General features: G+C 46.1%; 1 protein-coding gene across 1 annotated transcript in view; it reads right to left on the reverse strand.

The window, feature by feature from the left end:
* The window catches only part of LOC122923973 (integrin alpha-L-like), a gene marked incomplete at its 3' end in the record, with an annotated part of 51,072 nt that overhangs the window by 26,650 nt on the left and 702 nt on the right, over positions 1-23,720 (reverse strand). Inside the window, exons 2-8 of the mRNA XM_044274876.1 lie at positions 19,128-19,192; positions 12,471-12,585; positions 9,203-9,333; positions 6,091-6,233; positions 5,558-5,702; positions 4,647-4,785; positions 1,816-1,883 (exon numbers count right to left, since the gene is read on the reverse strand). Of these exons, the coding sequence (XP_044130811.1) occupies positions 1,816-1,883; positions 4,647-4,785; positions 5,558-5,702; positions 6,091-6,233; positions 9,203-9,333; positions 12,471-12,585; positions 19,128-19,192 (806 nt within the window). The remainder of the gene's footprint in view (positions 1-1,815; positions 1,884-4,646; positions 4,786-5,557; positions 5,703-6,090; positions 6,234-9,202; positions 9,334-12,470; positions 12,586-19,127; positions 19,193-23,720) is intronic.

Raw genomic sequence — 23,720 nt, forward strand, 5'->3', positions numbered from 1 at the left:
CTCAAGGAGGAGGTTCTGAAAGGCTTCTGTCAGAGCTTCTCAGCTGTCTGGTTGTGACATTGCCAGGAGTGTAAGCTGATTGTATGCTTTTCCTGTTCGTCTGCTGACAGCTATTTGCGAGGTTCCAGTTTGGAGTGCTATTTTGTATCCAGTTCGGGAGGTTGGTGTTCTGCAGTAGCTGTGCCTGTCTCTCAGAAAGGGGCATATCGCCTAAACAGGTTTTAACCCCTTGTCTGCTGAAACAGTCCGTTACAATGCCGCCTTACATTTGGATGGTCAGATACCGGCAAAACCTTTTCAACCCAACTTCCAAGACGAATCAGCTGTTCCTGAATATATGGCCCTAGTACATATTTCGGGGAAACACAAGGCCGACAATGCTTTATCCGTGGATCGGCGCGAGTTTTTGAACACTTTGTTCGCTTTTGATTTATCGCCGGATCAAGAGCCCGGCGGTCATTTCTCTCTAGTAAAAACTGGCAATCTGAGAGCTGAAATTAGATTTGCCGAACCGATTGCGAACACAATTAAAATGATTGTATATTCAGGTCATGAAAATATTATTTAAATAAATAATCGGCGGGAGGTATTATATGATTTTCAATAAACATGAATAATTATGAAATTGCCTGTGTTATTAAAGCTGATATTAAACGCCCGGCGCAAATTTAAGGGTGTATTTCCGTGCGATTTATTACAGAGGGATAAAATCGACAGGCCCGCTGCATACATTGTAAATACAGATAATTCGTATCAGCGGGGGAAGCATTGGATTTTAATTTTGATGTATCTATTTTTTTTTATAGTTATGGTTTATCACCCACAAATGAAATATTTCCTGGCGACTTTTATGAAGTTTTACATAAAAATTCTAAGACTATAAGGTATCAAAACAGACAAATACAAGACGCCGTTAGTACAGTCTGCGGCCGTTACTGTATCTATATCTTACAATGTCTCGCTAAAGGAATGTCTTTTGAAAATGTGTTAAAAATGTTCACTAACGATTTTAGAAAAAACACTGTATTGTGCGTTCATTTGTAACAAAACGCACAAAACGATTATGTATACGATGCTGTATTTACAATCAAACGTGTCTGTCCCTACGGGACTGTTGTAAATAAGGAAAATTAATAAATCTTTTTAAAACTAATTCAATTTGTCATCGTTTGATTTTTAATGCAATTATTAAATTAAATATTAAAATCAATATAAATTTAATATCAAGCAATATAAAAAGGGCGGGGGTATTTGTATAAAAGGGGGCGTGGTACCTGTCACTTTGCAGTTTGACAAAAAATATACCCCCTTACTACTCTGGACTATTCCTCAGGTGGAGGGGACAGATACTAGGGATACTGGACTATTCCTCAGGTGGAGGGGACAGATACTAGGGATACTGGACTATTCCTCAGTCGGAGGGGCAGATACTGGACTATTCCTCAGTCGGAGGGGCAGATACTGGACTATTCCTCAGTCGGAGGGGCAGATACTGGACTATTCCTCAGTCGGAGGGGCAGATACTGGACTATTCCTCAGTCGGAGGGGCAGATACTGGACTATTCCTCAGTCGGAGGGGCAGATACTGGACTATTCCTCAGTCGGAGGGGCAGATACTGGGGATACTGGACTATTCCTCAGGTGGAGGGGGCAGATACTGGGTTTACTGGACTATTCCTCATTCGGGGGGGCAGATACTGAACTGTCTGCAGAATAGACTCCGGAGTGTCCCCGGCGCCCCTCAGTGGTGGACCTGTTCTGCTAAACGTATTGTGGAGCACCTCGCACTCCATATAACACCTACTGTTCACCTACCTGTGTAAAAGAGGCACTCAACCCAGCAGAAGACATTTCTCGTGTAAAACCGGAACCATGTGCGACCCCTGGAAGTAAAAATTATGGATGACATCACCTTTATCATGTTATATCCCCCCCCCCCCGTCCAGGTCATCTCACACCGGGTCTGTATGTGGACAGTACAGGTTCATTCACACTTGGCAGATTAGATGCAGCACTGTCTCCAACTCTCCGATTCCTCTGGAAGAAGAACTGACTTTCAGTCATAGAAATATTCTGCCATAAAAGTGCCAGGTGTGAATATTCCCTAATACAGGCTCTAAGATCAGTACAGGATAAGTAATGTATGTGCACAGCGACTGCACCAGCAGAATAGTGAGTGCAGCTCTGGAGTATAATACAGGATGTAACTCAGGATCAGTACAGGATAAGTAATGTATGTACACAGTGACTGCACCAGCAGAATAGTGAGTGCAGCTCTGGGGTATAATACAGGATGTAACTCAGGATCAGTACAGGATAAGTAATGTATGTACACAGTGACTGCACCAGCAGAATAGTGAGTGCAGCTCTGGAGTATAATACAGGATGTAACTCAGGATCAGTACAGGATAAGTAATGTATGTACCCAGTGACTGCACCAGCAGAATAGTGAGTGCAGCTCTGGAGTATAATACAGGATGTAACTCAGGATCAGTACAGGATAAGTAATGTATGTGCACACTGACTGCACCAGCAGAATAGTGAGTGCAGCTCTGGAGTATAATACAGGATGTAACTCAGGATCAGTACAGGATAAGTAATGTATGTACACAGCGACTGCACCAGCAGAATAGTGAGTGCAGCTCTGGAGTATAATACAGGATGTAACTCAGGATCAGTACAGGATAAGTAATGTATGTACACAGTGACTGCACCAGCAGAATAGTGAGTGCAGCTCTGGAGTATAATACAGGATGTAACTCAGGATCAGTACAGGATAAGTAATGTATGTACACAGTGACTGCACCAGCAGAATGAGTGCAGCTCTGGAGTATAATACAGGATGTAACTCAGGATCAGTACAGGATAAGTAATGTATGTACACAGTGACTGCACCAGCAGAATAGTGAGTGCAGCTCCGGAGTATAATACAGGATGTGACTGAGGATCAGTACAGGATAAGTAATGTATGTACACAGCTACTGCACCAGCAGAATAGTGAGTGCAGCTCTGGGGTATAATACAGGATGTAACTCAGGATCAGTACAGGATAAGTAATGTATGTACACAGTGACTGCACCAGCAGAATAGTGAGTGCAGCTCTGGGGTATAATACAGGATGTAACTCAGGATCAGTACAGGATAAGTAATGTATGTACACAGCGACTGCACCAGCAGAATAGTGAGTGCAGCTCTGGAGTATAATACAGGATGTAACTCAGGATCAGTACAGGATAAGTAATGTATGTACACAGCGACTGCACCAGCAGAATAGTGAGTGCAGCTCTGGAGTATAATACAGGATGTAACTCAGGATCAGTACAGGATAAGTAATGTATGTACACAGTGACTGCACCAGCAGAATAGTGAGTGCAGCTCTGGAGTATAATACAGGATGTAACTCAGGATCAGTACAGGATAAGTAATGTATGTACACAGCTGACTGCACCAGCAGAATAGTGAGTGCAGCTCTGGAGTATAATACAGGATGTAACTCAGGATCAGTACAGGATAAGTAATGTATGTACACAGTGACTGCACCAGCAGAATAGTGAGTGCAGCTCTGGAGTATAATACAGGATGTGACTGAGGATCAGTACAGGATAAGTAATGTATGTACACAGCGACTGCACCAGCAGAATAGTGAGCGCAGCTCTGGGGTATAATACAGGATGTAACTCAGGATCAGTACAGGATAAGTAATGTATGTACCCAGTGACTGCACCAGCAGAATAGTGAGCGCAGCTCTGGGGTATAATACAGGATGTAACTCAGGATCAGTACCGGATAAGTAATGTATGTACACAGTGACTGCACCAGCAGAATAGTGAGTGCAGCTCTGGAGTATAATACAGGATGTAACTCAGGATCAGTACAGGATAAGTAATGTATGTACACAGTGACTGCACCAGCAGAATAGTGAGTGCAGCTCTGGAGTATAATACAGGATGTAACTCAGGATCAGTACAGGATAAGTAATGTATGTACACAGTGACTGCACCAGCAGAATAGTGAGTGCAGCTCTGGAGTATAATACAGGATGTAACTCAGGATCAGTACAGGATACGTAATGTATGTACACAGTGACTGCACCAGCAGAATAGTGAGTGCAGCTCTGGAGTGTAATACAGGATGTAACTCAGGATCAGTACAGGATAAGTAATGTATGTACACAGTGACTGCACCAGCAGAATAGTGAGCGCAGCTCTGGAGTATAATACAGGATGTAACTCAGGATCAGTACAGGATAAGTAATGTATGTACACAGTGACTGCACCAGCAGAATAGTGAGTGCAGCTCTGGAGTGTAATACAGGATGTAACTCAGGATCAGTACAGGATAAGTAATGTATGTACACAGTGACTGCACCAGCAGAATAGTGAGTGCAGCTCTGGAGTATAATACAGGATGTAACTCAGGATCAGTACAGGATAAGTAATGTATGTACACAGTGACTGCACCAGCAGAATAGTGAGTGCAGCTCTGGAGTATAATACAGGATGTAACTCAGGATCAGTACAGGATAAGTAATGTATATACACAGTGACTGCACCAGCAGAATAGTGAGCGCAGCTCTGGGGTATAATACAGGCTGTAACTCGGGATCAGTACAGGATACGTAATGTAATGTAAGTACAATGACTCACCCTCAATGGCCAGCATCTTGGATTGCATCTCTTTAAAAATGGCCTCCAGCTGTGAGAAATCCCCTATCTCGTGTGTGTGATGTTCCTTTGGATTAGAGGGCAGTTCAGTTATATCTTCAGCTTTAAAGTTGTTTCCGACCTGTGTGGAGTAAGTGAAAATTGTAAAGAATACATAGGCTGACATTTAAAGTGAAAGTTTAGAGTAGAGGATAGCCCTGTGGTGGTGTCATAGAGGATTCATGGAGGACAGAGAATAGCCCTGTGGTGGCGTCATAGAGGATTCATGGAGGACAGAGAATAGCCCTGTGATGGTGTCAGAGGATTCATGGAGGACAGAGAATAGCTTTGTGCCGGTGTCATAGAGGATTCATGGAGGACAGAGCATAGCCCTATGGTGGTGTCATGGGTGATTCATGAGGACAGAGAATAGCCCTGTAGTGGTGTCATGGGTGATTAACGGAGGACAGAGGATAGCCCTGTGGTGGTGTCATAGATGATTCATGGTTGACAGAGCATAGTTCTGTGGTGGTGTCATTAGTGATTCATGGGGGATAGAGAATAGCCTTGTGATGGTGTCATGGGTGATTCACGGAGGATAGCCTTGAGATGGTGTCATGAGTGATTCATGGAGGATAGTCTTGTGATGGTGTCATGAAAAGTGGAGGACAGAGGATAGCCCTGGGTATGGTGTCATGGGTGAAAAGTGGAGGACAGAGGATAGCCCTGTGGTGGTGTCATAGATGATTCATGGTGGACAGAGCATAGCCCTGTGGTGGTGTCATGGGTGATATAGCCCCGTGGTGGTGTCATGAGTTATTTATGGAGGATGGAGGATAGGCCTGTCATTGTGTCATGGGTGAGGAGTTGAGGACAGAGGATAGCCCAGTAATGTCAAACCATAAGCTGATTACCCCAATGACATAACGGGTGACTTTTAGTTTGTCTGCAGCTTCTGTTGCTCCGTTGTTACCATCATTGACTTCTCCATCAGTCAGCAGCAGAAGTACCTTCTTGGCGTGCTGCCGGGCTCCAGCTTCTGGGGTGAAGATCTCGTTTCTGCAGGAAAACATGCGTCAGCCTAATTCCTTCTCATCACATAAAACAGGCTTATCCCGAATCTACACATAGACCTTCAGAAACGACAGATGTCAAGGAGCTGCCATTGCTTCCTGTAATCCAATGTGTATGGGATGAGATACAGGTGTGTGGCAGAGTGAACATGTGCCATATCTGAGGTCACATAAGAGCTATGCCCGTCTCCCGGCAGCAGCCCCAACACCAATGCTTCATACATTCTCAGGAAGAGTAATGGCAGAGCTGGAATGAGAAGTATAAAGACACTCTATATAAGGCCCCATCCCTGACCAGCAGAGGACACACTGACTACTCCACTCAACAGAATCTATTCCTCATGGTATCATCTCCAGGAATGCTGAGCACTTACAGTGTGAATCTGAGGGCTCTGTATAAATATCCAAAACCTCCTATATGCTTCATCTCCTTAATTTTTTCTTCGGCTTTTCCAAGTTGATGATCCGTAAAGTTCAAAACTGTCTTTGGCATTGTTGAAAACATAACAACAGAAAACTGTGAAGAGAAAAGTGATGGTTTATTGTAAAGAAGGAAAAAAGGCAAAAGAACAGACCCCAAAAGAGAAGGAGGTGGAACAAAAGAGCCTGGGCAGCAGAAAGTGGAGATCATGGAAGGCACTCAGGAAGGGGGGATGTAGGAGGTCTGTGGAAAATACAGATGGAAAGGTGGTTGGTTGGTAGGATACTGAGAAATACACTAGTGTGTGATGGTGGAGGGTGCTGGAGAATGGAGATATTGGTTTGCAATGATGGAGGGTACTGTAGAATGGGGATGTGTGTGTGATGGTGGAGGGTGCTGGAGAATGGAGATATTGGTATGTGATGGTGGGGGGTGCTGGAGAATGGAGATATTGGTGTGTGATGGTGGAGGGTGCTGGAGAATGGAGATATTGGTGTGTGATGGTGGGGGGTGCTGGAGAATGGAGATATTGGTATGAGATGGTGGAGGGTTCTGGAGAATGGAGATATTGGTGTGGGATGGTGGAGGGTGCTGGAGAATGGAGATATTGGTATGAGATGGTGGAGGGTGCTGGAGAATGGAGATATTGGTGTGTGATGGTGGGGGGGTGCTGGAGAATGGAGATATTGGTATGTGATGGTGGGGGGTGCTGGAAAATGGAGATATTGGTATGTGATGGTGGAGGGTGCTGGAGAATGTAGATATTGGTGTGTGATGGTGGAGGGTGCTGGAGAATGGAGATATTGGTGTGTGATGGTGGGGGGTGCTGGAGAATGGAGATATTGGTGTGTGATGGTGGGGGGTGCTGGAGAATGGAGATATTGGTATGTGATGGTGGGGGGTGCTGGAGAATGGAGATATTGGTATGTGATGGTGGGGGGTGCTGGAGAATGTAGATATTGGTGTGTGATGGTGGAGGGTGCTGGAGAATGGAGATATTGGTATGTGATGGTGGGGGGTGCTGGAGAATGGAGATATTGGTGTGTGATGGTGGGGGGTGCTGGAGAATGGAGATATTGGTATGTGATGGTGGGGGGGTGCTGGAGAATGGAGATATTGGTGTGTGATGGTGGGGGGTGCTGGAGAATGGAGATATTGGTGTGTGATGGTGGGGGGGTGCTGGAGAATGGAGATATTGGTATGTGATGGTGGGGGGTGCTGGAAAATGGAGATATTGGTATGTGATGGTGGAGGGTGCTGGAGAATGTAGATATTGGTGTGTGATGGTGGAGGGTGCTGGAGAATGGAGATATTGGTGTGTGATGGTGGGGGGTGCTGGAGAATGGAGATATTGGTGTGTGATGGTGGGGGGTGCTGGAGAATGGAGATATTGGTATGTGATGGTGGGGGGTGCTGGAGAATGGAGATATTGGTATGTGATGGTGGAGGGTGCTGGAGAATGTAGATATTGGTGTGTGATGGTGGAGGGTGCTGGAGAATGGAGATATTGGTATGTGATGGTGGGGGGTGCTGGAGAATGGAGATATTGGTGTGTGATGGTGGGGGGTGCTGGAGAATGGAGATATTGGTATGTGATGGTGGGGGGTGCTGGAGAATGGAGATATTGGTATGTGATGGTGGGGGGTGCTGGAGAATGTAGATATTGGTGTGTGATGGTGGAGGGTGCTGGAGAATGGAGATATTGGTATGTGATGGTGGAGGGTGCTGGAGAATGGAGATATTGGTATGTGATGGTGGAGGGTGCTGGAGAATGTAGATATTGGTGTGTGATGGTGGAGGGTGCTGGAGAATGGAGATATTGGTGTGTGATGGTGGAGGGTGCTGGAGAATGGAGATATTGGTATGTGATGGTGGGGGGTGCTGGAGAATGGAGATATTGGTATGTGATGGTGGGGGGTGCTGGGGAATGGGGATATTGGTATGTGATGGTGGGGGGTGCTGGAGAATGGAGATATTGGTATGTTATGGTGGAGTGTACTGAAGATTGGAGATGTTGGTATGTGATGGTGGAGGGTGCTGGAGAATGGAGATATTGGTTTGCAATGATGGAGGGTACTGTAGAATGGGGATGTGTGTGTGATGGTGGAGGGTGCTGGAGAATGGAGATATTGGTATGTGATGGTGGGGGGTGCTGGAGAATGGAGATATTGGTATGTGATGGTGGAGGGTGCTGGAGAATGTAGATATTGGTGTGTGATGGTGGAGGGTGCTGGAGAATGGAGATATTGGTATGTGATGGTGGGGGGTGCTGGAGAATGGAGATATTGGTGTGTGATGGTGGGGGGTGCTGGAGAATGGAGATATTGGTGTGTGATGGTGGGGGGTGCTGGAGAATGGAGATATTGGTATGTGATGGTGGGGGGTGCTGGAGAATGTAGATATTGGTGTGTGATGGTGGAGGGTGCTGGAGAATGGAGATATTGGTATGTGATGGTGGAGGGTGCTGGAGAATGGAGATATTGGTATGTGATGGTGGAGGGTGCTGGAGAATGTAGATATTGGTGTGTGATGGTGGAGGGTGCTGGAGAATGGAGATATTGGTGTGTGATGGTGGAGGGTGCTGGAGAATGGAGATATTGGTATGTGATGGTGGGGGGTGCTGGAGAATGGAGATATTGGTATGTGATGGTGGGGGGTGCTGGGGAATGGGGATATTGGTATGTGATGGTGGGGGGTGCTGGAGAATGGAGATATTGGTATGTTATGGTGGAGTGTACTGAAGATTGGAGATGTTGGTATGTGATGGTGGAGGGTGCTGGAGAATGGAGATATTGGTTTGCAATGATGGAGGGTACTGTAGAATGGGGATGTGTGTGTGATGGTGGAGGGAACTAATAATACTGGTATGTGAGGTTAGTGGATGATGATGATGAAAAAGAGCAGAGAATTTTGAAAACTTGAGAGATGTTGGAGTTGAATGGAAGAAAGGGTAGGGAACTGGTGTACAGTTTTTGCTGAAGAGTAGACATGATGGAATATGAAGACGTTCAGGGGCAGTGGAGATCCCGTTCTCATGTATCATGGTCATCAGCCACCTCTCTTACATGTACAGTGCTGCTCTTTAGGTTCTGGATTGTGTTCAGTAGGAACTTCTGAACTTTTCCAAACTCTAGTTCCCCCACACTGTGCGAGTCATCGAATAGGAAACACAGATCCACATCATCATTCTGGCATTCTAGAGAACATCAATGAGACAAGAATGAAGAGTACACAGAGGAAATGAGACACCTCTCCATATAACATTCACCAGAAAGATGGGCTGGAATACTACGGTACTTCATGAAATGTGGAGGCAAGAACCAAATGGAGAAACAGGAGTAGTAGGCAAGGAGGAATGGTAAAGCTGGTGGGGAGCAACGCGGGGAAAACAAGCAGTATGTGGGGAGGAGGGAATGGGTGGGGAGGGTGAGAGAAAGACAATAGGCAGGATGTGGGAAAGGGTGGGTGAGGAGGAGACAGGCAATAGGTAGGAATGGAGGAAGGAGTGGATGAGGAGAAGAAGACAGGCAGAAGGTAGGGATGGAGAAAGGAGTGAATGAGGAGAAGAAGACAGGCAGAAGGTAGGGATGGAGAAAGGAGTGAATGAGGTGAAGAAGACAGGCAGAAGGTAGGGATGGAGAAAGGAGTGAATGAGGAGAAGAAGACAGGCAGAAGGTAGGGATGGAGAAAGGAGTGAATGAGGTGAAGAAGACAGGCAGAAGGTAGGGATGGAGGAAGGAGTTGGTGAGGAGGAGGAGACAGTCAGTAGGTAGGGATGGAGGAAGAAGAGGGTGAGGAGGAGGAGACAGATAGGTAGGTATGGAGGAAGAAGTGGGTGAGGAAGAGAGACAGGCAGTAGGTAGGGATGGAGGAAGGAGTGGGTGAGGAAGAGAGACAGGCAGTAGGTAGGGATGGAGGAAGAAATGGTGGGAATTGGGAAGGACAGGTGGTAGTTTGGGATTGAAGATGGTCGAGCAAATAGGGATGAAGGAGGAAGTGAGGGCTATAGAGTGGAACAGCCAGTAGGTCGGGATGTAGGACAAAAGAGGCCTGAAAAGCATAGTTGCCAAGAGCCTCAAATTTGCCAGGATTGTCCTAAATGTTGAGAAAATCCTGGCACAAAATCAGAAGGATTTATGCAAATTGTGGACTGGAAGTCGGCTTTCTAGAGGAATTTGTGGTGTACCTGGGGTGGGACTTAAAGCGGCCCTGTCACCAGGATCACCCCTATTAAACCAGACTGGCTGCTAGGGATCATCACACTGATTAAAACTGTACCTTTCTTTTGTCTGTATGATAAACAGCTACAGAAATATCTACGTTTTTATTCATATGCGAATGAGCAATTCAAGCACTCAGAGGCGGGGCCGAATAATCTGAGCCCCCCCTTCCATTGATTGACAGGGCTAGACAGCAATGACTATGAAAATTGTAGATTCGCACTGAAGGCATCAAAACTATGAATTATCACATGTGGAATTATATACATAACAAAAAGTGTGAAACAACTGAAAATATGTCATATTCTAGGTTCTTCACAGTAGCCACCTTTTGCTTTGATTACTGCTTTGCACACTCTTGGCATTCTCTTGATGAGCTTCAAGAGGTAGTCACCTGAAATGGTCTTCACTTCACAGGTGTGCCCTGTCAGGTGTAATAAGTGGGATTTCTTGCCTTATAAATGGGGTTGGGACCACCAGTTGCGTTGTGGAGAAGTCAGGTGGATACACAGCTGATAGTCCTACTGAATAGACTGTTAGAATTTGTATTATGGCAAGAAAAAAGCAGCTAAGTAAAGAAAAACGAGTGGCCATCATTACTTTAGGGAATGAAGGTCAGTCAGTCTGAAAAATTGGGAAAACTTTGAAAGTGTCCCCAAGTGCAGTCACAAAAACCATCAAGCGCTACAAAGAAACTGGCTCACATGCGGACCGCCCCAGGAAAGGAAGACCAAGAGTCACCTCTGCTGTGGAGGAGAAGTTCATCCGAGTCACCAGCCTCAGAAATCGCAGGTTAACAGCAGCTCAGATTAGAGACCAGGTCAATGCCACCCAGAGTTCTAGCAGCAGACACATCTCTAGGACAACTGTTAGGAGGAGACTGTGTGAATCAGGCCTTCATGGTAGAGGATCTGCTAGGAAACCACTGCTAAGGACAGGCAACAAGCAGAAGAGACTTGTTTGGGCTAAAGAACACAAGGAATGGACATTAGACCAGTGGAAATCTGTGCTTTGGTCTGATGAGTCCAAATGTGAGATCTTTGGTTCCAACCACCGTGTCTTTGTGCGACGCAGAAAAGGTGACCGGATGGACTCTACATGCCTGGTTCCCAACGTGAAGCATGGAGGAGGAGGTGTGATGGTGTGGGGGGGCTTTGCTGGTGACACTGTTGGGGATTTATTCAGAATTGAAGGCATACTGAACCAGCATGGCTACCACAGCATCTTGCAGCGGCATGCTATTCCATCCGGTTTGCGTTTAGTTGGACCATCATTTATTTTTCAACAGGACAATGACCCCAAACACACCTCCAGGCTGTGTAAGGGCTATTTGACCATGAAGGAGAGTGATGGGGTGCTGCGCCAGATGACCTGGCCTCCACAGTCACCGGACCTGAACCCAATCGAGATGGTTTGGGGTGAGCTGGACCGCAGAGCGAAGGCAAAAGGGCCAACAAGTGCTAAGCATCTCTGGGAACTCCTTCAAGACTGTTGGAAGACCATTTCAGGTGACTACCTCTGGAAGCTCATCAAGAGAATGCCAAGAGTGTGCAAAGCAGTAATCAAAGCAGAAGGTGGCTACTGTGAAGAACCTAGAATATGACATATTTTCAGTTGTTTCACACTTGTTTGTTATGTATATAATTCCACATGTGATAATTCATAGTTTTGATGCCTTCAGTGCGAATCTACAATTGTCATAGTCATGAAAATAAAGAAAACTCTTTGAATGAGAAGGTGCGTCCAAACTTTTGGTCTGTACTGTAGGTGTCTGTTTTGTGGGCAAGAATAGGCATTTCTACCATAAGGTGGGATGCGTGGAACAGGAAAATTGCAGACCGCGCATATGCCTGGTATCCATGTTTTGTGGATCCGCGATTTGAACACGAGAAATCACATATTGTCAACAGGTTTGTATAAGAAGGGTGAGAGTAACACATGATTTGTGCACATACCCAGGTGTGGTGCGTTAACCCCTTGATATCTGAGGCAGTGTTTAAGTAGGACATAAGGTACCCCAAGGATCCTTCACAAACCTCCCCCAGTCATCACTGGATACCATGGCTGCATAGGTGTCTGATACTAGGGCCACTTGTCCCCTTGTTGTACCTACCTTCAAAACCAGGGGTACTCTTACTGGACACAGTGAGACTGGAGTCCACGATGTAGCAGGCCCCATTTGTGTACTGGGTCTCAAAACAGTTGTGAGGAATAGCAGAGCCACATACCTGGAGGCAAACAGATTAAGTACTTAGGGTGATAAATCATATCTCTGGAGACGTTATTAATATGTATACCGCCATATGGGTTTAAGTATGTACCGCATGTAAAGTTTCTGTTTTCCACCATTTGTGTGCGTCTTACTGTCTGCTTCTCAGTCACACAGCATATAAAGATAGGGGGCACAACAAGACCAGCTTACTGCAATGGTGATGCACTGATCTACTGTCTCCCTATAGTCCCTAGAGAGGTTTCCCTCTTCCATGGACAATGCTTCCAGCAGTTTTTTGTTCTTGCACTGCATCTTGATGGGATGTACATCCAGGGTCTGAAAGCTGGGGGGCAATTTCCTTTAGATGCTCTAGAGTGGAATTACAGGCAGCAATGTCAATCCAAAACAGCAAATCCCCACCACCTGACAGCCGTATAACCCCTAACCAGAACATCTCCACCACCTGACAGCAGTATAACCCCTAACAGAGCATCCCCACCACCTGACAGCAGTATAACCCCTAACCAGAACATCCCCACCACCTGACAGCAATATAACCCCTAACCAGAACATCCCCACCACCTGACAGCAATATAACCCCTAACAGAGCATCCCCACCACCTGACAGCAGTATAACCCCTAACCAGAACATCCCCACCACCTGACAGCAGTATAACCCCTAACCAGAACATCCCTACCACCTGACAGCAGTATAACCCCTAACCAGAACATCCCCACCACCTGACAGCAGTATAACCCCTAACCAGAACATCCCCACCACCTGACAGCCATACAACGCCTAACAGAACATCTCCACCACCTGACAGCAGTATAACCCCTAACCAGAACATCTCCACCACCTGACAGCAATATAACCCCTAACCAGAACATCTCCACCACCTGACAGCAATATAACCCCCAACCAGAACATCCCCACCACCTGACAGCCATACAACCCCTAACAGAACATCTCCACCACCTGACAGCAGTATAACCCCTAACAGAGCATCCCCACCACCTGACAGCAGTATAACCCCTAACCAGAACATCTCCACCACCTGACAGCCGTATAACCCCTAACCAGAACATCTCCACCACCTGACAGCAGTATAACCCCTAACCAGAACATCTCCACCACCTGACAGCAGATTAACCTCTAACCAGAACATTTCCACCACCCGACAGCCGTATAACCCCTAACCAGAACATCCCCACCACCTGACAGCCATACAACCCCTAACAGAACATCTCCACCACCTGACAGCAGTATAACCCCTAACAGAACATCTCCACCACCTGACAGCAGTATAACCCCTAACCAGAACATCTCCACCACCTGACAGCAGTATAACCCCTAACCAGAACATCTCCACCACCTGACAGCAGTATAACCCCTAACCAGAACATCCCCACCACCTGACAGCCATACAACCCCTAACAGAACATCTCCACCACCTGACAGCAGTATAACCCCTAACCAGAACATCCCCACCACCTGACAGCCATACAACCCCTAACAGAACATCTCCACCACCTGACAGCCATACAACCCCTAACAGAGCATCCCCACCACCTGACAGCAGTATAACCCCTAACCAGAACATCCCCACCACCTGACAGCAGTATAACCCCTAACAGAACATCTCCACCACCTGACAGCAGTATAACCCCTAACCAGAACATCCCCACCACCTGACAGCAGTATAACCCCTAACCAGAACATCCCCACCACCTGACAGCAGTATAACCCCTAACCAGAACATCCCCACCACCTGACAGCAGTACAACCCCTAACAGAACATCTCCACCACCTGACAGCCATACAACCCCTAACAGAACATCTCCACCACCTGACAGCAGTATAACCCCTAACAGAACATCTCCACCACCTGACAGCCGTATAACCCCTAACAGAACATCTCCACCTCCTGACAGCAATACAACCCCTAACCAGAACATCCCCACCACCCGACAGCCGTATAACCCCTAACCAGAACATCCCCACCACCTGACAGCCATGCAACCCCTAACCAGAACATGTCCACCACCTGACAGCCATACAACCCCTAACAGAGCATCCCCACCACCTGACAGCAGTATAACCCCTAACCAGAACATTTCCACCACCTGACAGCAGATTAACCTCTAACCAGAACATCTCCACCACCTGACAGCAGTATAACCCCTAACCAGAACATCCCCACCACCTGACAGCCATACAACCCCTAACAGAACATCTCCACCACCTGACAGCAGTATAACCCCTAACAGAACATCTCCACCACCTGACAGCAATACAACCCCTAACCAGAACATCCCCACCACCCGACAGCCGTATAACCCCTAACCAGAACATCCCCACCACCTGACAGCCATACAACCCCTAACCAGAACATCTCCACCACCCGACAGCCGTTTAACCCCTAACCAGAACATCCCCACCACCCGACAGCCGTATAACCCCTAACCAGAACATCCCCACCACCTGACAGCAATATAACCTCTAACCAGAACATCCCCACCACCTGACAGCAGTATAACCCCTAACCAGAACATCCCCACCACCTGACAGCAGATTAACCTCTAACCAGAACATCTCCACCACCTGACAGCAGTATAACCCCTAACCAGAACATCCCTACCACCTGACAGCCGTATAACCCCTAACCAGAACATCCCCACCACCTGACAGCAGATTAACCTCTAACCAGAACATCCCCACCACCTGACAGCAGTATAACCCCTAACCAGAACATCCCTACCACCTGACAGCCGTATAACCCCTAACCAAAACATCCCCACCACCTGACAGCAGTATAACCCCTAACCAGAACATCTCCACCACCTGACAGCAATATAACCCCTAACCAGAACATCCCCACCACCTGACAGCAGTATAACCCCTAACCAGAACATCTCCACCACCTGACAGCCATACAACCCCTAACCAGAACATCTCCACCACCTGACAGCAGTATAGCCCCTAACCAGAACATCCCCACCTCCTGACAGCAGATTAACCTCTAACCAGAACATCCCCACCACCCGACAGCCATTTAACCCCTAACCAGAACATCCCCACCACCCGGCAGCCGTATAACCCTTAACCAGAACATCCCCACCACCTGACAGCAGATTAACCTCTAACCAGAACATCCCCACCACCCGACAGCCGTTTAACCCCTAACCAGAACATCCCCACCACCCGACAGCCGTATAACCCCTAACCAGAACATCCCCACCACCTGACAGCCATACAACCCCTAACCAGAACATCCCCACCACCTGACAGCAGTATAACCTCTAACCAGAACATCTCCACCACCTGACAGCAGTATAACCCCTAACCAGAACATCCCCACCACCTGACAGCCATACAACCCCTAACCAGAACATCCCCACCACCTGACAGCAATATAACCCCTAACCAGAACATCTCCACCACCTGACAGCAATATAACCCCCAACCAGAACATCCCCACAACCTGACAGCAGATTAACCTCTAACCAGAGCATCCCCACCACCTGACAGCAATATAACCCCCAACCAGAACATCTCCACCACCTGACAGCAATATAACCCCCAACCAGAACATCCCCACCACCTGACAGCAGATTAACCTCTAACCAGAACATCCCCACCACCTGACAGCAGATTAACCTCTAACCAGAACATCCCCACCACCTGACAGCAGATTAACCTCTAACCAGAACATCCCCACCACCTGACAGCAGATTAACCTCTAACCAGAACATCCCCACCACCTGACAGCCATATAACCCCTAACCAGAACATCCCCACCACCTGACAGCAGATTAACCTCTAACCAGAACATCCCCACCACCTGACAGCCGTATAACCCCTAACCAGAACATCCCCACCACCTGACAGCCGTATAACCCCTAACCAGAACATCCCCACCACCTGACAGCCATACAACCCCTAACAGAACATCTCCACCACCTGACAGCAGTATAACCTCTAACCAGAACATCCCCACCACCCGACAGCAGATTAACCTCTAACCAGAACATCCCCACCACCTGACAGCAGTATAACCCCTAACCAGAACATCTCCACCACCTGACAGCAGATTAACCTCTAACCAGAACATCTCCACCACCTGACAGCAGATTAACCTCTAACCAGAACATCCCCACCACCTGACAGCAGATTAACCCCTAACCAGAACATCCCCACCACCTGACAGCAGATTAACCTCTAACCAGAACATCCCCACCACCTGACAGCAGATTAACCTCTAACCAGAACATCTCCACCACCTGACAGCCATACAACCCTTAACCAGAACATCTCCACCACCTGACAGCAGTATAACCCCTAACCAGAACATCCCCACCACCTGACAGCAGATTAACCTCTAACCAGAACATCCCCACCACCTGACAGCAGATTAACCTCTAACCAGAACATCTCCACCACCTGACAGCAGTATAGCCCCAACCAGAACATCTCCACCACCTGACAGCAGTATAGCCCCTAACCAGAACATCCCCACCACCTGACAGCAGTATAGCCCCTAACCAGAACATCTCCACCACCTGACAGCAGTATAGCCCCTAACCAGAACATCTCCACCACCTGACAGCAGTATAGCCCCTAACCAGAACATCCCCACCACCTGACAGCAGATTAACCTCTAACCAGAACATCCCCACCACCTGACAGCAATATAACCCCTAACCAGAACATCTCCACCACCTGACAGCAGTATAACCCCTAACAGAACATCTCCACCACCTGACAGCAGTATAACCCCTAACCAGAACATCTCCACCACCTGACAGCAGTATAACCCCTAACCAGAACATCTCCACCACCTGACAGCAGTATAGCCCCTAACCAGAACATCTCCACCACCTGACAGCAGTATAACCCCTAACCAGAACATCTCCACCACCTGACAGCAGATTAACCTCTAACCAGAACATCTCCACCACCTGACAGCCATATAACCCCTAACCAGAACATCTCCACCACCTGACAGCAGATTAACCTCTAACCAGAACATCTCCACCACCTGACAGCCGTATAACCTCTAACCAGAACATCTCCACCACCTGACAGCAGTATAGCCCCTAACCAGAACATCTCCACCACCTGACAGCAGTATAACCCCTAACCAGAACATCTCCACCACCTGACAGCAGATTAACCTCTAACCAGAACATCTCCACCACCTGACAGCCGTATAACCTCTAACCAGAACATCTCCACCACCTGACAGCAGTATAGCCCCTAACCAGAACATCCCCACCACTTGACAGCAGTATAACCCCTAACCAGAACATCCCCACCACCTGACAGCAGATTAACCTCTAACCAGAACATCTCCACCACCTGACAGCAGTATAGCCCCTAACCAGAACATCTCCACCACCTGACAGCAGTATAGCCCCTAACCAGAACATCTCCACCACCTGACAGCAGTATAACCCCTAACCAGAACATCCCCACCACCTGACAGCAGATTAACCTCTAACCAGAACATCTCCACCACCTGACAGCCGTATAACCCCTAACAGAGCATCCCCACCACCTGACAGCCGTATAACCTCTAACCAGAACATCTCCACCACCTGACAGCAGTATAGCCCCTAACCAGAACATCCCCACCACTTGACAGCAGTATAACCCCTAACCAGAACATCCCCACCACCTGACAGCAGATTAACCTCTAACCAGAACATCTCCACCACCTGACAGCAGTATAGCCCCTAACCCCACCACCTTGTAGCAATGTAGCTCTAAACCAGAATGCACTTCTGCTGTAGGTATTGGGGGTCATTTACTAAGACCGGCACCTTCAGTAGTCTGTATGCCAGGTGGGAAAACTACTCCAGCCTGCTTAGAGACATCCTCCAGCATCTTGTGTTCTGAGGCTATACCTCTTATGTATATATATATATTTATTGTGTGGGCTGAAACGTTGCCAGGGAATAAACGGGTCATGACCTTTTACCACATTTGGAGTGCTGCCTATTTTTGGGATATACTACACTTGAGGAAAGGCTGTCCACCTTTCCACAGGATTTGCACCCAAACTTTTTCTTTCAGTGTGCTGCTGTTACTCTTTGGTTTTATATATATATATTTATTTATTTTGTGGCCCTCTCTAATGGTCGCTGCCTGCACTGTACCCTCAGAAGTCGTGAGAGCTTGATGCAGGTCCTAGGATGATATTTTGGCTTTTTGGGGAAGTCTTCAATCATCTTATGCTCTTTGGCACCTTGCACTCTTATGTAGATGTAATGGGTGGCCCTCTCTCTAATGTAGGAGTCCTGCACTGTCACGTCAGTAGTGGCGTCAGCTTCCAGAAGGTCCGTGGATTATGTTGGGGCTTCCTGCTGATCATGCAGTAATGGCTCTTTATCTTGTGTGTCTGAGGAGCAGATCCTGAGATATGAAGAGATGGGATACATAACAACAGGTTCCCATCGTCTAAATCTCAACAACAAAGGAAGAATCTAATGTATCGTCTGTGCATGCAGGAGATGGACCTACACCATCACTACTGCAAAAGTGGTCACACGTACAAGACAACGGTTGGACAAAGGATCCACTTCCAGAGTCAGCCCAAGGTGAGAGGTGCTGTCTATATCTACAATATAAAGAGAAAGGGCATCATGAGAGGCTTTCTGGTAGTATAACAACGCTACACCTATATATCCATCACCTGTATAAACCATTATGCACTCATATCTATCACCCATATCCACAATACTCTCATATATCCACTACTATCCATCACCCATATACTCTACTACAGCTTCATATATCCATCACTCATATTCTATTATACCCTCATATAACACCACCCATATACACTACTATACCCTCATATATCACCACCCATATACACTACTATACCCTCATATATCACCACCCATATACACTACTATACCCTCATATATCCATCACCCATATCCACAATACTCTCATATATCCACTACTATCCATCACCCATATACTCTACTACAGCCTCATATATCCATCACTCATATACACTACTATACCCTCATATAACACCACCCATATACACTACTATACCCTCATATCCATCACCCATATACACTGCTATACCCTCATATAACACCACCCATATACACTACTATACCCTCATATATCACCACCCATATACACTACTATATCCTCATATATCCATCACCCATATACACTGCTATACCCTCATATATCCACTCATATACTCTACTACAGCCTCATATATCAATCACTCATATACACTACTATACTTTAATATATCCATCATCTATATTCACTGCTATACACTCACATATACATCACCCATATCCATTATACTATCCTTTTCATCACACATATACACTACTAAACCCTCATATCCATCACCCATATCCACTACTATACCCTTATATATCCATCACCCATATACAGTTGTGGCCAAAAGTTTTGAGAATTACATAAATATTGGAAATTGGAAAAGTTGCTGCTTAAGTTTTTATAATAGCAGTTTGCACATCCTCCGAAATGTTATGAAGAGCGATCAGATGAATTGCATAGTCCTTCTTTGCCATGAAAATAACTTAATCCCAAAAAAACCTTTCCACTGCATTTCATTGCTGTCAGTAAAGGACCTGCTGAGATCATTTCAGCAATCGTCTTGGTAACTCAGGTGAGAATGTTGACGAGCACAAGGCTGGAGATCATTATGTCAGGCTGATTGGGGTAAAATGGCAGACTTGACCTGTTAAAAGGAGGGTGATGATTGAAATCATTGTTCTTCCATTGTTAACCATGGTGACCTGCAAAGAAACGCGTGCAGCCATCATTGTGTTGCATAAAAATGGCTTCACAGGCAAGGATATTGTGGCTACTAAGATTGCACCTCAATCAACAATTTATAGGATCATCAAGAACTTCAAGGAAAGAGGTTCAATTCTTGTTAAGAGGCTTCAGGGCGTCGAAGAAAGTCCAGCAAGCGCCAGGATCGTCTCCTAAAGAGGATTCAGCTGCGGGATCGCAGTGCCACCAGTGCAGCGCTTGCTCAGGAATGGCAGCAGGCAGGTGTGAGCGCATCTGCAGGCACAGTGAGGCGAAGACTTGGAAGATGGCCTGGTGCCAAGAAGGGCAGCAAAGAAGCCACTTCTCTCCAAAAAAAACATCAGGGACAGATTGATCTTCTGCAGAAAATATGGTGAATGGACGGCTGAGGACTGGGGCAAAGTCATATTCTCCGATGAAGCCTCTTTCCGATTGTTTGGGGCATCAGGAAAAAGGCTTGTCCGGAGAAGAAAAGGTGAGCGCTACCATCAGTCCTGTGTCATGCCAACAGTAAAGCATCCTGAGACCAGTCATGTGTGGGGTTGCTTCTCATCCAAGGGAGTGGGCTCACTCACAATTCTGCCAAAAAACACAGCCATGAATAAAGAATGGAACCAAAACACCCTCCAACAGGCAACTTCTTCCAACAATCCAACAACAGTTTGGTGAAGAACGATGCATTTTCCAGCACGATGGAGCACCGCGCCATAAGGCAAAAGTGATAACTAAGTGGCTCGGGGACCATAATGGTGACATTTTGGGTCCATGGTCTGGAAACTCCCCAGATCTTAATCCCATTGAGAACTTGTGGTCAATCCTCAAGAGGCGGGTGGACAAACAAAGACCCACTAATTCTGACAAACTCCAAGAAGTGATGATGAAAGAATGGGTTCCTATCAGTCAGGAATTGGCCCAGAAGGTGATTGAGAGCATGCGCAGTCGGATTGCAGAGGTCCTGGAAAAGAAGGGCCAACACTGCAAATACTGACTCTGCATACGTAAATGTCAGGTAATTGTCGATAAAAGCCTCTGAAACGTATGAAGTGCGAGTAATTATATTTCACTACATCACAGAAACAACCGAAACAAAGATCTAACAGCAGTTTAGCAGCAAACTCTGTGAAAACTAATATTTGTGTCATTCTCAAAACTTTTGGCCACGACTGTACACTACTATACTCTCATATCACCACCCATATACACTACTATACGCTCATATATCCATCACCTATATACACTACTATACGCTCATATATCCATCACCTATATATACTACTATACCCTCATATATCCATCACCCATATACACTACTATATCCTTACATATCCATCACCTATATATACTACTATACCCTCATATATCCATCACCCATATACACTACTATATCCTTACATATCCATCACCTATATACACTACTATAGTCTCATATATCCATCACCTATATATACTACTATACTCTCATATATCCATCACCCATATACGCTACTATACGCTCATATAACACCACCCATATACACTACTATACGCTCATATATCCATCACCTATATACACTACTATACGCTCATATATCCATCACCTATATATACTACTATACCCTCATATATCCATCACCCATATACACTACTATATCCTTACATATCCATCACCTATATATACTACTATACTCTCATATATCCATCACCCATATACGCTACTATACGCTCATATAACACCACCCATATACACTACTATACGCTCATATATCCATCACCTATATACACTACTATACGCTCATATATCCATCACCCATATACGCTACTATACGCTCATATAACACCACCCATATACACTACTATACGCTCATATATCCATCACCTATATACACTACTATACGCTCATATATCCATCACCTATATATACTACTATACCCTCATATATCCATCACCCATATACACTACTATATCCTTACATATCCATCACCTATATATACTACTATACTCTCATATATCCATCACCCATATACACTACTATACCCTCATATATCCATCACCCATATACACTACTATAGTCTCATATATCCATCACCCATATACACTACTATACTCTCATATATCACCACCCATATACACTACTATATCCTCATATAACACCACCCATATACAGTCATGTGAAAAAATTAGGACACCCTTTGAAAGCATGTGGTTTTTTGTAACATTTTTAATAAAAGGTTATTTCATCTCCGTTTCAACAATACAGAGAGATTAAAGTAATCCGACTAAACAAAGAAAACTGAAGAAAAGTCTTTTCAAGATCTTCTGTAAATGTCATTCTACAAAAATGCCTATTCTAACTGAGGAAAAAGATAGGACACCCTTGCCCCTAATAGCGAGTGTTACCTCCTTTGGCTGAAAGAACTGCAGTGAGACGGTTCTTGTAGCCATCTACCAGTCTTCGACATCGGTCTGAGGAAATTTTACCCCACTCCTCAATGCAGAACTTTTTCAGCTGTGAGATGTTTGAGGGGTTTCTTGCACGTACAGCCCTTTTCAAGTCACCCCACAGCATCTCAATGGGATTCAAATCTGGACTTTGACTTGGCCATTCCAGGACTCTCCATTTCTTCTTTTTCAGCCAATCTTTGGTTGATTTACTAGTATGTTTTGGGTCATTGTCATGTTGCATGGTCCAGTTCCGCTTCAGCTTTAATTTTCTAACTGATGGTCTCACATGTTCTTCAAGCACCTTCTGATACACAGTAGAATTCATCGTGGATTCTATGATGGTGAGCTGACCAGGTCCTGCTGCAGCAAAGCAGCCCCAAACCATGACACTTCCACCTCCATGCTTCACAGTTGGTATGAGGTTCTTTTCTTGGAATGCTGTGTTTGGTTTACGCCAAACATGTCCTCTGCTGTTGTGTCCAAATAATTCAATTTTGGACTCATCTGTCCAAAGAACATTATTCCAGAAGTCCTGGTCTTTGTCAACTTTATCTCTGGCAAATGTCAGTCTGGCCTCGATGTTTCTCTTGGAAAGCAAAGGTTTCCTCCTTGCACACCTCCCATGCAAGTTAAACTTGTACAGTCTCTTTCTGATTGTAGAGGCATGTACTTCTACATCAACAGTAGCCAGAGCCTGCTGTAGTTCTCGAGATGACACTTTAGGGTTTTTGGAGACCTCTTTTAGCATCTTGCGGTCTGCTCTTGGGGTGAACTTGCTGGGGCGACCAGTCCTGGGCATGTTGGCAGTTGTTTTGAAAGCCCTCCACTTGTAGACTATCTTCCGGACAGTGGAATGGCTGATTTCAAAATCTTTTGAGATCTTTTTAAATCCCTTCCCAGACTCATAG

Source organism: Bufo gargarizans, unplaced genomic scaffold (genome assembly GCF_014858855.1).
Source record: "Bufo gargarizans isolate SCDJY-AF-19 unplaced genomic scaffold, ASM1485885v1 original_scaffold_2108_pilon, whole genome shotgun sequence".
In the NCBI taxonomy this organism is placed as follows: domain Eukaryota; kingdom Metazoa; phylum Chordata; class Amphibia; order Anura; family Bufonidae; genus Bufo; species Bufo gargarizans.